We start from the raw sequence: 15978 nt of genomic DNA, 5'->3' as shown, positions 1-15978 counted from the left end.
CCCCACTTCATATACAATCTTTAGTATCAAGATTTATTTTGATATAAGGTATTGTGTCCTATTCTTTTCAAATGGGCAGCAAATTGTAGGATCCAACTAGATTTTTAAAAACAAACTACAGGAACACTTTTAAATATTAATCACTCACAACACTGTAAACATTTACCAGGCACTATACTAAGTTCTAACAGCAAAGGGGCAAGATTATTTTCTAAAATACATTTCAACAAGTTGCCCAAGGGGAAGACTGGCATGGTGCCAATATTGTTGCTTTCCTCACCTTCCACACACTCCCAACTGATCAGAAGAACTCTGAAATGTCTCTTGGATTGTTCCCTATCTCTCTATTCCCACTATCATAGCCCCACTTCATGATTTCAACATCTTTGACCTAGACTACAGTTTAACAGTCTCCTAGCTGGACTCCCCGTCTCCAGTCTTCTCCTATTTCAATCCAGCCCCCAACGGTGACCAAAAAAAAAATGTCTTCAGCACTGCCAAATGTTCCTTAGGGGTCAAAGATGCCATGGTTGAGAATTACTGCATCAAGCTGATCCCTTAATAAGAGTAACACTTACTCTGTAAGGCTGTGGCCACAATCTATAAGCATGCAACAGAAAACAAAAAATTAACTTACCTAAAGGTTGAAACTTACAACCTTCACGTTAGGACCACCATGTTTAAAAATAAGCTGACGCCTTATAAAATAAGCCATAATCACTGTCCCTAAAACCCCTTTGAACATGTGGAAATAAGCCATCACTCTACTTCAAGCCTTTTTGAAAAGTCAGTACTTTCTGTTAAAGTTTAATCATACTACTTACATATTTAAGTTTTTGGATATTAGAAAATTGTGATAATTTTTAAAATGCATTTTGCACTTATATCTGTCTCCTAGAAGCTGATGAAAACCTTCCTAGGCAAATTATTGCCTACCTTTAAAGCTGCAAGCTACTTTGAATAGTATTCTCAAAAATATTCTAGACAAAAAACCTTAAAAAATACTCGAGTTTTTATACTTAGAGAAAAAAACAGTAAAATTAAAAAATATCACATACATAACCCTTTTAATTTCCCATAATGATTATGTCCTTAACAGAGATACTATTCAAAGATACAGCCAAGACAGAACAATACCTTTCAGAGGACGTAAAAGAAAAGACGTAAAATATCTTAAAAACAAAACAAAACAAAAACCTGGTAGGTGAAACTTAAGGCCAGACCCAGCAGAGCAGTAATACCCCAAGACAGAGCACCTCCGACCACAAACGTCTGAAGTGTGAACATTCTGTCCAGAGAAACTTACCTTCAGTCGTTTGATCATTTCGTCCGTGGTGATCTTGTCGGTGATCTCCTTTACCCCCGGAGGGTAAGCGATCTTCCCGTCGGCACTCACGACGCCACAGAGGGCAGTGGCAGGCTTGGGCTGCGCGGTGAAGTCCATCCTGGGGGACAACTTTTCTTTCACAGTCCTCTACCGGCCTCTATCGGTCAGAAAACAAAAGTTCAGCGGGAAAGGGGCGACTTTGTAACCTCTTTTTTCATTTCAAAAATCCTAATCTGCAAAGGATCCTTTCTCCAGGGAGGCCGGGGGCTCGGCGGCTGCCCCCCTACCCGCTCGTTCCCGGGACTTAGACCCTGGTGGCCGCCTTGCCGCCCCCACCCACGCGGGCCCCGCCAACCCGGGGCCCTCCGGGCTCCCCGGCACCGGCGGCCGCGGGAAGCGCCGAGCAGAGCCAGGAGTTTCCCATTCCTCCTTTCACAATGAAATCCCACCCCCAATAACCGAGGTCCGAAGTTTGGAGGCTTTGAGAGCCCAGCGAGGCCCCTAAGGCCCCGGCTCGGTCAGAGAGAAGCCTTGAATCCCCACCCGGCCGGTCCCCTCCGGGAAAGGAGACGCGAGGCCTATAGGGCTCGGCTTAGGCCGCAAAACTAGGGACCCAACGGGACCTACACGCAACGGCGGCTCCTGGGAACCTACGCCCTTGCCGGGCAAAGCTTCGGGACCCTGGGTGTCCTCGCCACGCTCCCGCCCCTCCCGTGTCTCGGTCCCTCACCCCCGCGGGAGGGGAAAACAAGCTGCCCTCCACCCCGAACCCCAAGCCAGGAAGCGGCTGACGCGGCTCCGCACTTCACATTTTGTTCCTTCAACTTCGGCTCAGGGACCCCGGAGGATTCTCTCGCCCCCGGCCACTCGGCGCAGTCCGGTGCCGCCGAGGCCTTATCAGCACCTCCAGGCAGCCCCGCCGGGCCTCAGTCCTGCGCCCCCCCTCTCCGGTCTCCCCTTCCGTCCCCTCCCTCCCCAGCCGAGGGCGGGAGCCGAGCCGCCGCCGCCTTTACCTCCTCCTCATGCGGGCGGAAGGTGCATCGAGCGCCCGGGCCTCTGTCAGGTGGTTGCGCCGCCGCCCCTCTCCGGGCTGCACACAAAGCGGCTCCGCGGGTCCCGCCGCCGCCGCCGCCCGCCCCGGAGCGGCGCTGGGGCTGGCGGTGCCGAGGAGGAGCAGTCGCCGCGGGGGGAGACGCGGGGCGAGTGAGAGCTGGGCGGGGAGACACTGCCGCTCTCCGTCTGCCAGAGGAAGAGCAGCCTCGGAGAAGGCTCCTCCGGGAGCGTGTGCGCGTGTGTCCGCCCCGGACCCCGGCTGCCCGCCCGCCAGCACCTCGCGCCGGCCGGGTCCGCCGACCCGGACCCGGACGCCCCTAGCAGCGGCGCGCGCGCGGCCGTCCGTGCTCCCGGCAGCCGGCGCCTCTCGCACACACCGACGGGTCACGCGAGCGGTGCGAGAGCACGCGAGAGCAGGGCGCGCGCCTCGCTCCCGCCCCTTCCTCCGCCGGCCTTGCCTCCGCCTCCCTCGGGCCTCAAGCGGCGGCGCGCGGGGCAAACAGCGCCGCCACCCGGTTGGCGCCAAGACCTGCCGCACCGAGCGCCTTCGGGAGGACCGGACCCAAAAGGCGAGCAGAGGAGGAGCCTGGCTGGCGGGAAGCGACCGGGCGCCCACGGCCTTTTGGGGCCAAGTTGGATGAACGGAGTTTATTACCGTTTGCCGCGGAGATGAGTTCATGACTTTTGGGATTCATCCTGAACGACGTGGATGGAAATGGTTGAAAAATGGTTAATTACTCGGTGATAATAAACTGATTTCCTCCCTAGGGACAGATCTGCAACCTGAGGAAAAGTTTTGCAACATGGCACAACGTGTGCTGCTCATTATTGTTTCTTTTGACAGCCATCAGAGTTTGCCCTCTCCTCTTTACATGTCTAAAATTAATATTTTGAAAACTGCAAAATATGTAAATTGCACTGAGTCGAGTAGTTCTCAAAGAATAGACGAAATTTCCTGGACTGCACTCCCAAACCTAGAAAATGAGGATTTCTGAGACTGGAATTCAGAAATAAGCCTGTTTACAAACTGGATAACTAAGTCTTATGAATATGGAGTAACTAATTTAAAAAAATTTTTTTAATATACCAAAAGATAGCTTTTTCTTTCATCCAAAGGAAAACCCAATGCAGTGGTGTTTGAACAGTTTAAAATAAAAAACTGAAGCAAATGAACTTTGGGAGCACATATAAATTTCCAAAGATGAAGTTAAAAAGAGAAAATAATTTGAAATAGTCTGCAGCTCTTGAAACTGATCAATGCTGTAGTTTAAAATGATACTGGATTATTTAAATTATTCTTAATGGATGTTAATTGGTCTTTTCCACATTCTTTGTTTGATCTTAAAAATATTAAAGGTGCTGCCCTCACTGAATTGCTTTTCAAGTAATATACAAGGAGGCAATTATCTCAGAATCTAACACACCACAGTTGCTGATTTGCTAGAATTATGCCCAAAAGTCAGTGCTTTGTTTAGACATTTAGGGCAGAATCCATTAAGAAAGCTTCATCCAAATTCTTAAACTGACCAAAACCTACACTGTTTTTAGGCTCTCTCACATATGATTTTTAAAAATCTGTCACATTTAAATAAAGAGTGATTTTTATTTTCATTCTTGCCATTAGTAATTTACCCATTACTAAATGGAGTTTTGTATATATCCATAAAGTTGTAATTTTAATTACCTACATTGTTAATACTGTTTGATTTTATTAACACTCAAAAGATAGTAAGCCCTAAAGATCGTAACACATAAATAGGTTGAACTTATAAATTCTAAATTGCAGGAATTCTGAAATTTCTGTTTTTATTTCCTTTTTAAAAACATTTCCACTTACAGTAAATGAGAAGTGATACATTCATTTGTGAACAATTATGTGAAGAGGGCCTACTATACAAGGTATTGTTTTGAGCACTGAGAATAAAATCTGTAGTGGGAAAGAGAACAAAGATCCCTGCCTGTTGTGGTAGAGCTTAATTTATTGGTGGAGAGATAGACAAAAAAATAAATAGTTATGGAAAAATAAAGTATAGAAGAGGGGGGATGCAGGCCACATACAACATTTTAGGCCTGCCTTTGAAAAGACTTCGGCACATACTCCGAGAAGGAAGTGCTTTAAAAAGAGAAGTGATATGATTCATGTTCTATGATCTAGGCAATCTTGGACAAATTACTTAATCTTTCTGTGCCTGATTTTCCTCATCCGTAAAATAGGGATAATCGTTTTTATTTTAGAGGGTCATTGTGAAGGATAAATAAATTAACATTTGTAAAGTGCCTAGAATAGTAACTGGTTCAGTTCAGTAACTAGTTCAGTTCAGTTGCTCAGTCGTGTCTGACTCTTTGCGACCCCATGAATCGCAGCATGCCAGGCCTCCCTGTCCATCACCAACTCCCGGAGTTTACCCAAACTCATGTCCATTGAATCAGTGATGCCATCCAACCATTTCATCCTCTGTCGTCCCCTTCTCCTCCTCTCCCCAATCCCTCCCAGCATCAGGGTCTTTCCCAATGAGTCAACTCTTCGCATGAGGTGGCCAAAGTACTGGAGTTTCAGTTTCAGCACCAGTCTTTCCAATGAACACCCAGGACTGATCTCCTTTAGGATGGACCAGTTGAATCTCCTTGCTGTTCAAGGGACTCTCAAGAGTCTTCTCCAACACCACAGTTCAAAAGCATCAGTTCTTCAGTGCTCAGCTTTCTTCACAGTCCAACTCTCACATCCATACATGACTACTGGAAAAACCATAGCCTTGACTAGACGGACCTTTGTTGGCAAAGTAATGTCTCTGCTTTTGAATATGCTGTCTAGGTTGGTCATAACTTTCCTTCCAAGGAGTAAGCGTCTTTTAATTTCATGGCTGCAATCACCATCTGCAGTGATTTTGGAGCCCCTCAAAATAAAGAAGGCAATGGCACCCCACTCCGGTACTCTTGCCTGGAAAATCCCATGGATGGAGGAGCCTGGTAGGCTATAATCCACGGGGTCGCTAAGAGTCGGACACGACTGAGCGACTTCCTTTTCACTTTCATGCATTGGAGAAGGAAATGGCAACCCACTCCAGTGTTCTTGCTTGGAGAATCCCAGGGGCGGGGGAGCCTGGTGGGCTTCCGTCTATGGGGTCACACAGAGTCAGACACGACTGAAGCGACTTAGCAGCAGCAGCAGCAAAATAAAGTCTGACACTGTTTCCACTGTTTCCCCATCTATTTCCCATGAAGTGATGGGACCAGATGCCATGATCTTATTTTTCTGAATGTTGAGCTGTAAGCCAACTTTTTCACTCTCCTCTTTCACTTTCATCAAGAGGCTTTTTAATTTCTCTCCACTTTCTGCCATAAGGGTGGTGTCATCTGCATACCTGAGGTTATTGCTGTTTCTCCCAACAATCTTGATTCCAGCTTGTGCTTCTTCCAGCCCAGCATTTCTCATGATGTACTCTGCATCAGTTCAGTTCAGTTCAGTTCAGTTCAATCGCTCAGTCGTGTCCAACTCTTTGCGACCCCATGAATCGCAGCACGCCAGGCCTCCCTGTCCACCACCAACTCCCGGAGTTCACCCAGACTCACGTCCATGGAGTCAGTGATGCCATCCAGCCATCTCATCCTCTGTCGTCCCCTTTTCCTCCTGCCCTCAATCCCTCCCAGCATCAGAGTCTTTTCCAATGAGTCAACACTTCGCATGAGGTGGCCAAAGTACTGGAGTTTCAGCTTTAGCATCATTCCTTCCAAAGAAATCCCAGGGCTGATCTCCTTCAAAATGGACTGGTTGGATCTCCTTGCAGTCCAAGGGACTCTTAAGAGTCTTCTCCAACACCACAGTTCAAAAGCATCAATTCTTCGGCGCTCAACCTTCTTCACAGTCCAACTCTCACATCCATACATGACTACTGGAAAAACTATAGCCTTGACTAGATGAACCTTTGTTGGCAAAGTAATGTCTCTTCTTTTGAATATGCTATCTAGGTTGGTCATAGCTTTCCTTCCAAGGAGTAAGCATCTTTTAATTTCATTGCTGCAGTCACCATGTGCAGTGATTTTGGAGTGCAGAAAAATAAAGTCTTGACACTGTTTCCACTGTTTTCCCATCTATTTCCCATGAAGTGATGGGACCAGATGCCATGATCTTCATTTTCTGAATGTTGAGCTTTAAGCCAACTTTTTCACTCTCCACTTTCACTTTCATCAAGAAGCTTTGTAGTTCCTCTTCACTTTCTGCCATAAAGGTGGTGTCATCTGCATATTTGAGGTTATTGATATTTCTCCTGGCAATCTTGATTCCAGCTTGTGTTTCTTCCAGTCCAGCATTTCTCATGATGTACTCTGCATAGAAGTTAAATAAACAGGGTGACAATATACAGCCTTGACATACTCTTTTTCCTATTTGCAACCAGTCTGTTGTTCCATGTCCAGTTCTAACTGTTGCTTCCTGACCTGCATACAAATTTCTCAAGAGGCAGATCAGGTGGTCTGGTATTCCCATCTCTTTCAGAATTTTCCACAGTTTATTGTGATCCACACAGTCAAAGGCTTTGGCATAGTCAATAAAGCAGAAATAGATGTTTTTATGGAACTCTTTTGCTTTTTCCATGATCCAGCAGATGTTGGCAATTTGATCTCTGGTTCCTCTGCCTTTTCTAAAACCAGCTTGAACATCAGGAAGTTCACGATTCACATATTGCTGAAGCCTGGCTTGGAGAATTTTGAGCATGACTTTACTAGCGTGTGAGATGAGTGCAATTGTGTGGTAGTTTGAGCATTCTTTGGCATTGCCTTTCTTTGGGATTGGAATGAAAACTGACCTTTTCCAGTCCTGTGGCCACTGCTGAGTTTTCCAAATTTGCTGGCATATTGAGTGCAGCACTTGCACAGCATCATCTTTCAGGATTTGAAATAGCTCCACTGGAATTCTATCACCTCCACTAGCTTTGTTCATAGTGATGCTTTCTAAGGCCCACTTGACTTCACATTCCAGGATGTCTGGCTCTAGGTCAGTGATCACACCATCATGATTATCTGGGTCATGAAGATCTTTTCTGTACGGTTCTTCTGTGTATTCTTGCCATCTCTTCTTAATATCTTCTGCTTCTGTTAGGTCCATACCATTTCTGTCCTTTATTGTGCCCATGTTTGCATGAAATGTTCCCTTGGTATCTCTAATTTTCTTGAAGAGATCTCTAGTCTTTCCCATTCTGTTGTTTTCCTCTATTTCTTTGCATTGATCGGTGAAGAAGGCTTTCTTATCTCTTCTTGCTATTCTTTGGAACTCCGCCTTCAGATCCTTATATCTTTCCTTTTCTCCTTTGCTTTTCGCTTCTCTTCTTTTCACAGCTATTTGTAAGGCCTCCCCAGCCATTTTGCTTTTTGCATTTCTTTTCCATGGGGATGGTCTTGATCCCTGTCTCCTGTACAATGTCACGAACCTCATTCCATAGTTCATCAGGCACTCTATCTACCCAGATCTAGGCCCTTAAATCTATTTCTCACTTCCACTGTATAATCATAAGGGATTTGATTTAGGTCATACCTGAATGGTCTAGTGGCTTTCCCTACTTTCTTCAATTTCAGTCTGAATTTGGCAATAAGGAGTTCATGGTCTGAGCCACAGTCAGCTCCTGGTCTTGTTTTTGCTGACTGTATAGAGCTTCTCCATCTTTGGCTACAAAGAATATAATCAATCTGATTTCGGTGTTGACCATCTGGTGATGTCCATGTATAGAGTCTTCTCTTGTGTTGTTGGAAGAGGGTGTTTGTTTTGACCAGTGCATTTTTTTGGCAAAACTCTATTAGTCTTTGCCCTGCTTCATTCCGTATTCCAAGGCCAAATTTGCCTGTTACTCCAGGTGTTTCTTGACTTCCTGCTTTTGCATTCCAGTCCCCTATAATGAAAAGGACATCTTTTTTGGGTGTTAGTTCTAAAAGGTCTTGTAGGTCTTCATAGAACCGTTCAACTTCAGCTTCTTCAGCAGTACTCTGCATAGAAGTTAAATAAGCAGGGTGACAATATACAGCCTTGATGTACTCCTTTTCCTATTTGGAACCAGTCTGTTTTTCCATGTCCAGTTCTAACTGTTGCTTCCTGACCTGCATACATGTTTCTCAAGAGGCAGGTCAGGTGGTCTGGTATTCCCATCTCTTTCAGAATTTTCCACAGTTTATTGTGATCCACACAGTCAAAATCTTTGACATACTAAGCTCTACATAATTTTTTAATATATGTAAAATGAAGGAGTAACTCTAGCTGCTAGGCTGAAAATGAGATGCAAATGTAGAAGTAAGATAACCAAGTATAAGACTACTGCAAAAATTCCAAGGAGACATGGTAGGACTGGGTAATAACAGTGGATATGATGAAAAAAAAAAAAGGAGTTAAGAAAATAAGGTGACTCCAAAGTTTTTGGCCTGTGTAGCAAAGGATGAAGTTATCTTTAACTGGGAAGGGGACTACTGTGCTTGGAATAGCTTTAGTCAGGATGTCTTTTAGAATCTAAGTTATTCAAAAGTTAATTTAACAAACAGTTACTGAGTTCCCGTTAGGCATTGTACTAGGCACTCGGCAAATATTTAGAAAAGAAGAAGACAAATTTCCTGCTCTTGACAGGATCAGAGTCTAATGGAGGAATCACAGACATATGTACCATAATTCGAGGCAAGGCTGTGATTTATTCTACAATAGGGATTTAAATTGTGCTGTTTAAGAGCCTTAGAAAGGAATGCTATGGGAACTTCCCAAAGGGAGGGGTATTTGAGGCTGGGCATTGGATGGTGAGTTGTTACTGAGTAGTTGTTGTGGGAAGAGCAACAGCTAATAGAGACAACCACAAGGTGAAAAAAGGCTTGGAGATAATTAAGTGCAATTTCTTTCTGAAGAAAAGACTTTGGTGTGATTAGAACAATAAATGTATAAAAGAGTGGGTTGACTTTGTGAGCCGTGTTCTGCCCTCATATAATTTCCACCAGCCCCCCTCCCGTATACACATGTACAAACATACAAACTATATACAAAATGACATCCAATGCAGCTTCAGGACAAACTCCTAACCTATTTCAATCATCTTGCTGCTGCTGCTGCTGCTAAGTCGCTTCAGTCGTGTCCGACTCTGTGCGACCCCATAGATGGCAGCCCATTAGGCTCCCCTGTCCCTGGGATTCTCCAGGCAAGAACACTGGAGTGGGTTGCCATTTCCTTCTCCAATGCATGAAAGTGAAAAGTGAAAGTGAAGTCACTCAGTCATGTCCGACTTGTTGCGACCCTGTGGACTGCAGCCTACCAGGCTCCTCCGTCCATGGGATTTTCCAGACAAGAGTACTGGAGTGGGGTGCCAATCATCTTACCAACCATAAATTCTTCCTACATAGAAATTCTAGATCCAAACTCTGGGGTACCACAACAATGGAAATGTTCCACAGTTGCTTTGTCCAGTAGGTCCTAACCACATGCAGCTACAAAACGCCTGAAAAGTGGCCGATGAAATGGAGGAACTAAATTTTTAATTTAATTAAAAAAATCTAAACAGTGATAATGGTTGCTATATTGGACAGTGCAGTTCTAGAGAACAGAGTTTGTAGGAGTGATTGACAGAACATGAGGGTAGAGGATAATCTGTGTTCGCACTAAATACTGCAGAGGTTGAACACAGTGGCAGTTTCAAAGAAAGAACTGGGGTAATAGGAGACTAAAGCCGTTTATAGTGAAAGTGAATGAAGGTAAAAATACCAACAGAAAAAAAGCAAAAATATCTAAGACATTTAATGCAGATTTTATAAATATGTGTTTTCTATTTATCTGAAATTCTTTATTTGTTTTTCAATTTAAAATGTAACTAGCTAACTTTATCCTGAGTAATTTCACAGATTACAAATTTGAAACTTCTATGTACCTCTGGTCCCAGAGAAATTTTAATGATATGTCATAATTAGTGTGAAACTAAAAAAATGGTATTTTATTTTAGAGTCTTCCAGATATCCCTGACAGCTTGGCTAGAACAAATATATCTAGGCACAGGATAATACCATATCTATCTGTGGTGAATGAAATGAATTTTACATGTTTCACTGATGACTAAAAATATAAAATCTGAATCATTTTGGCTTAGTATGATCAAGATGTTAATGATTAACTTGTTTGTCATAGTAATTTAAAGACTTTATTTGAATCCTCTCTGATATCTTTGGCTTGATGTGCTCTCTTTTCAATTTAAAGTGTGAAAGCTGACCTGCATCATTAATTATATTAGCTTTCTTAAAATTGTTTTTATCAAAATTAAGTATTATTTAGCAAACTAAGACTAAATATTTTCAAATACAAAAGAAACTACAGATATAAACAACTTGGGTAAATCTTAGTGACATAATATAATAACCTGTTTATAAAGTTCAAAAGCAAGGCTCAAGATGTTGGTTACCCCTGGAGTACAAGGGAAAGCAGGGAACACAGGAAGACCACATGGGAAAATGAATATATAGACAGATATGTTCTTGTTAAAGCTTTCTTCTTGGGTGTAGTGGTGGCTTCATATATGTTCATTATGTGATAGGTAAATGGATGGATGAATCAATGAGGGCAATCCATGGGCCAAAAAGGGATGTGTTTATAACCCAAGTGATGTTCAGTCGCTCAGTCGTGTCTGACTCTTTGTGACCCCATAGACTGCAGCACATCAGGCTTCCCTGTCCTTTACCAGCTCCTGGAGCTTACTCAAACTCATGTCCATCAAGTCGGTGATGCCATCCAAACATCTCATCTGTCCTCTGTCATCTGCTTCTTCTCCTGCCTTCAAATTTTCACAGCATTAGGGTCTTTTCTAGGGAGTCAGTTCTTCGAATCAGGTGGCCAAAATATTGGAACGTCAGTTTCAGCATCAGTCCTTCCAATGAATATTCAGGGCTAATTTCCTTTAGGATTGACTGCTTTGATCTCCTTGCTGTCCAAGGGACGCTCAAGAGTCTTCTCCAATACAACAGTTCAAAAGCATCAATTCTTTGGTGCTCACCCTTCTTTATGATCCAACTCTCACATCCATATATGACTACTGCAAAAACCAAAGCTTTGACTAAACTGACCTTTGTAGGCAAAGTAATGTCTTTGCTTTTTAATATGCTGTCTAGGTTTGTCATAACTTTTCCTCCAAGGAGCAAGCATCTTTTAATTTCGTGGCTACAGTCACCATCTGCAGTGATTTTGGAGCCCAGGAAAATAAAGTCTGTCACTGTTTCCGTTGTTTCCCCATCTATTTGCCATGAGGTAATGGGACCAGATGCCATGATCTTCGTTGTTTGAATGTTGAGTTTTAAGCCAGCTTTTTTCACTCTCCTCTTTCACCTTCATCAAGAGGCTCTTTAGTTCTTTTTTGCTTTCTGCCATAAGGGTGGTGTCATCCTCATATCTGAAGTTATTGATATTTCTCCTGGCAATCTTTATTCCAGCTTGTGCTTTATCCAGCCCCATGTGAAATTGCATTTCACATGATGTACTCTGCATATAAGTTAAATAAGCAGAGTGAAAATATGCAGCCCTGAGGCACTCCTTTCCCAATTTGGAACCAGTCTGTTGTTCCATGTCCAGTTCTCACTGTTGCTTCTTGACCTGCATACAGGTTTCTCAGGAGGCAGGTGAGGTGGTTTGGTATTTCCATCTCTTTAAGAATTTTCCAGTTTGTTGTGATTCACACAAAGGCTTTAGCGTAGTCAGTGAAGCAGAAATAGATGTTTTTCTGGAATTCTTTTGCTTTTTCTATGATCGTTGGCAATTTGATCTCTTGTTCCTCTGTTACCAAGTGTTATGATTAATCTTATTCAGGGAAGCTGAAATCCAGAGAGAAAAAAGACAAGCCTAAGAAATTTTATATTACACTTTAATATTAAAAAGAAATTTTATCCCCCAGGGCTTACCTGTTGGTTCAATGGTAAAGAATGTGCCTGCTAACGCAGGAGATTCCCCTGGTCCCAAAGAACCCCACATGCCTCAGACCAACTAAGCCTGTGCACCACAATTACTAGCCTATGAACTGCAACTACTGAGCCCATTCACCACAACTACTGAGGCTGTGCACCCTAGAGCCCATGCTGTGTAACAAGAGAAGCCACGGCAATGAGAAGACTGTACGCCACGACTAGCGAGAAGCCCCTGCTTGCCACAACCACAGAAAGCTTGGCAAAGCAACAAAGACCCAGCACAAAAATAAATAAATAAAAAAAAAATAATTTAAAAAATTATATCCCCCAAAGTCAAAGAAATTCTTTCCCCATGATAATTTTTTTCTAATGGTGGTAGTAAACTGAAAAATTATTTGGAATTATATTTTACATGAATGCCACTTTGCAGCCCTTCCTTAAATTGCTAGTATTTGGATGATAAGTGATTATAAAATTGAAGAATTGTCAAGGTAATTAAACGTTCAATAATCACATTAAAGTGTATTTTTATTATGAAGTCTGGGATTCCAGCCTCTTAATGTTTTATATGACTAAAATATAAGGGAAAGTAAACATATGACAAATACTTCATTATGGTAAAGGCAGAAGAGATTCATTTATGGAACTATGTTAGAGAGGATAATCATTGCCTCCCTCCTGCAAACTCTTTTAAGAGTTGTTCCTATCGTCAGATCAGATCATATCAGTTGCTCAGTCGTGTCCGACTCTTTGTGACCCCATGAATCGCAGTACGCCAGGCCTCCCTGTCCATCACCAACTCCCGGAGTTCACCCAGACTCACGTCCGTCGAGTTAGTGATGCCATACAGCCATCTCATCCTCTGTCGTCCCCTTCTCCTCTTGCATTCAGATCCTTATGTCTTTCCTTTTCTCCTTTGCTTTTCGCTTCTCTTCTTTTCACAGCTATTTGTAAGGCCTCCCCAGACAGCCATTTTGCTTTTTTGCATTTCTTTTCTATGGGAATTATCTTGATCCCTGTCTCCTGTACAATGTCACGAACCTCATTCCATAGCTCATCGGGCACTCTATCTATCAGATCTAGGCCTTTAAATCTATTTCTCACTTCCACTGTATAATCATAAGGGATTTGATTTAGGTCATACCTGAATGGTCTAGTGGTTTTCCCTACTTTCTTCAATTTAAGTCTGAATTTGGCAATAAGGAGTTCATGGTCTGAGCCACAGTCAGCTCCTGGTCTTGTTTTTGTTGACTGTATAGAGCTTCTCCATCTGCTATATATTTCCTCTCTTTCTCTTTCCCTGCCTCTCTCTGTACCCTGCCCCGCCATGCCTCCCCTCCCCCACAGCTGACTGAGCCTGAAGTGACTGAGCTGAGCCAAACAAAATATCATGAGAGGCTGTGAACTAAAACTCAGCAACAGATGGAACTTTTAGCTGAATTATCAATGTAAAACAGTAAAGGTCTTCAGCTTTCTACATAAGAGTATGCTAAGGAAAACAGAGCTGTCCTAATTTTTGTCCCAACTGTTCAATTTTTCTTGGACTCCACATAAGCGTTGTTTCCTTACAGTAAAATCTCTTTCACTTGAACAATGCGAGTAAATTTCTGAACTTTAAATACCAAATATGACCTGATTTAGAAATAACAATTGGACTTCATGAAATCTTTACCATGATCCACAAAACTAGCTTGACTGGGTCAATTTTGTTGTTCAGTTGCTAAGTTGTGTCTGATTCTTTGCAACTCCATGAACTGTAGCCTGCTGGCCTCTTCTGTACATGGGATTTTCCAGGCGAGGATACTGGATGGGTTGCCATTTCTTCCTCTGGGGATCTTCCCTGGACAAGGGATCAAAGCTGCATCTCTGCATTGGCAGGTAGATTCTTTACTACTGAGCCACCAAAGCCCAGACTGGGTCAAATAGCGCCCTCCAAATTAACGTCTACTTGGAACCTCAGGTCATGACCTTATTTGGAAGTAGGGATTTTGCAGATGTAATTAGGTCAAACAAGTCATACTGGATTAGGGTGGGCCCTAAATCCAATGGCTGGTGTTATAAAAAAAAGACAGGCCAGGAAGAAGGCCAGGGGATTAAAGAGGCAGAGATTGGAGTCAAGCAGCTGCAAGCCAAGGAATGCCAAGGATTTCCAGCAAACACCGGAACTAAGGAAAGAGGCAAGGGAATATTCTTCCCTTGAGCCTTCAGAAAGAGTGTCACCCTACTGACACCTTGATTTCAGACTTCCAGCCTCCAGAACAAGAGGAGAATGAATTCCTGTTGTTGTAAGCCGCTGCACTGATGGTACTTTGTTACAACAGCCTTAGGAAATTCACACACCAGCCATATGTAAAATCTGTCCTAAAGGGGGTTAGTAGCTGGAAAGAAGTAAAAGCATTTTACCTTCTGTAAAACAAATTTCATCACTCTTATTTTTGGACCTAACATTTGCTTGTTTTTGAAAGAGAAAATTTGTAGAACATTTATATATAAATGTTATATAGATAGATGTTTATATATAATTGTTCTGTATATGTTGTTCCCTTGCTAAATCATGTCCAATTTTTTGCAACCCCATGGGTTGCAGCACGCCTGTCTTTCACTTTCTCCAGGAGTTTGCTCAGATTCATGTCCACTGAGTCGGTGATACTATCTAATCATTCATGTCACCCGCCTCTCCTCCTGCCCTCAATCTTTCCCAGCATCAGGGGCTTTTCCAGTGAGTTGACTCTTCGCATCAGGTGGCCAAATTATTGAAGCTTCAGCTTCAGTGTCAGTCCTTCCAATGAATATTCAGGGTTGATTTCCTTCAGAGTTGACTGGTTTGATCTCTTTGCTGTCCAAGGGACTCTCAGGAGTCTCCTCCACCACCACAGTTCAAAAGCGTCAATTCTTTGGCACTCTGCCTTTTTTAAGGTCCAACTCTCACATTCATACATGACTACTGGAAAAACCATAGCTTTGACTATATGGACACTTGTCAGCTAAGTGATGTTTTTGTTTTTTAAAAGTGATGTCAGAATTTTTTACGCATATATACAGAATCTAGAAAAATGGTTCAGAAGAATTTATTTGCAGGGCAGCAATGGAAAAACAGACATAGAGAATAGACTTATGGACAAGGAGAGAGGGGAGGAGAGGGTGAGATGTGTGGAGAGAGTAACATGGAAATTTACATTACCACATGTAAAATAGATAGCCAACCAGAATTTGCTGTATGTCTTAGGAAACCCAAACAGGGGCTCTATATCAACTTAGAGGGGTGGGATGGGAAGGGAGATGGGAAGGAGGTTCAAAAGGGAGGGTATACCTATGGCTGATTCATGTTGAGGTTTGACAAAAAACAAAAAAATTCTGTAAAGCAATTATTCTTCAGTTAAAAAATAATTTAAAAAAATGATGTCAGTGTTTTTTAATACACTGTCTAGGTTTGTCATAGTTTTTCCTCCAAGGAGCGAGTGTCTTTTAATTTCATGGCTGCAGTCCTCGTCTACAGTGATTTTGGAGCCCAAGAATATAAAATCTGTCACTGTTTCCACTTTTTCCCCTTCTATTTTCCATGAACAGATAGGACTGGATGTCATGATCTTAATTTTTTGAATGTTGAGTTTTATGCCAACTTTTTCACTCTCCTCTTTCACCTTCATCAAGAGGCTCTTTAGTTCCTCTTCACTTTCTGCCATTAGAGTGGTACATCTGCATAT

At 42.8% G+C, this 15978-nt stretch overlaps 1 protein-coding gene across 5 annotated transcripts in view; it reads right to left on the bottom strand.

Annotated features, from left to right (window-relative positions):
• The window catches only part of PDS5A (PDS5 cohesin associated factor A), a 133755-nt gene extending 131284 nt beyond the window's left edge, over positions 1–2471 (bottom strand). For 4 of the 5 annotated variants that reach the window (XM_086406072.1, XM_086406076.1, XM_086406075.1 and 1 more), the window contains exons 1-2: positions 2341–2471; positions 1307–1484 (exon numbers count right to left, since the gene is read on the bottom strand). In XM_086406072.1, the coding sequence (XP_086262198.1) occupies positions 1307–1444 (138 nt within the window). In that variant the 5' untranslated portion in view covers positions 1445–1484; positions 2341–2471. Of the gene's footprint in view, positions 1–1306; positions 1485–2131; positions 2270–2340 lie in introns of those variants that run through there. The other variant, XM_086406074.1, reaches the window with a different exon arrangement.
• Between the last annotated feature and the right edge of the window lie 13507 nt (positions 2472–15978).

This window comes from Bos grunniens, chromosome 6, assembly GCF_055505025.1.
Source record: "Bos grunniens cultivar Pamir isolate PY7600 chromosome 6, Bosgru_T2T1.0, whole genome shotgun sequence".
In the NCBI taxonomy this organism is placed as follows: Eukaryota; Metazoa; Chordata; class Mammalia; order Artiodactyla; family Bovidae; genus Bos; species Bos grunniens.
This window is presented reverse-complemented; position numbering and strand designations above follow the sequence as displayed.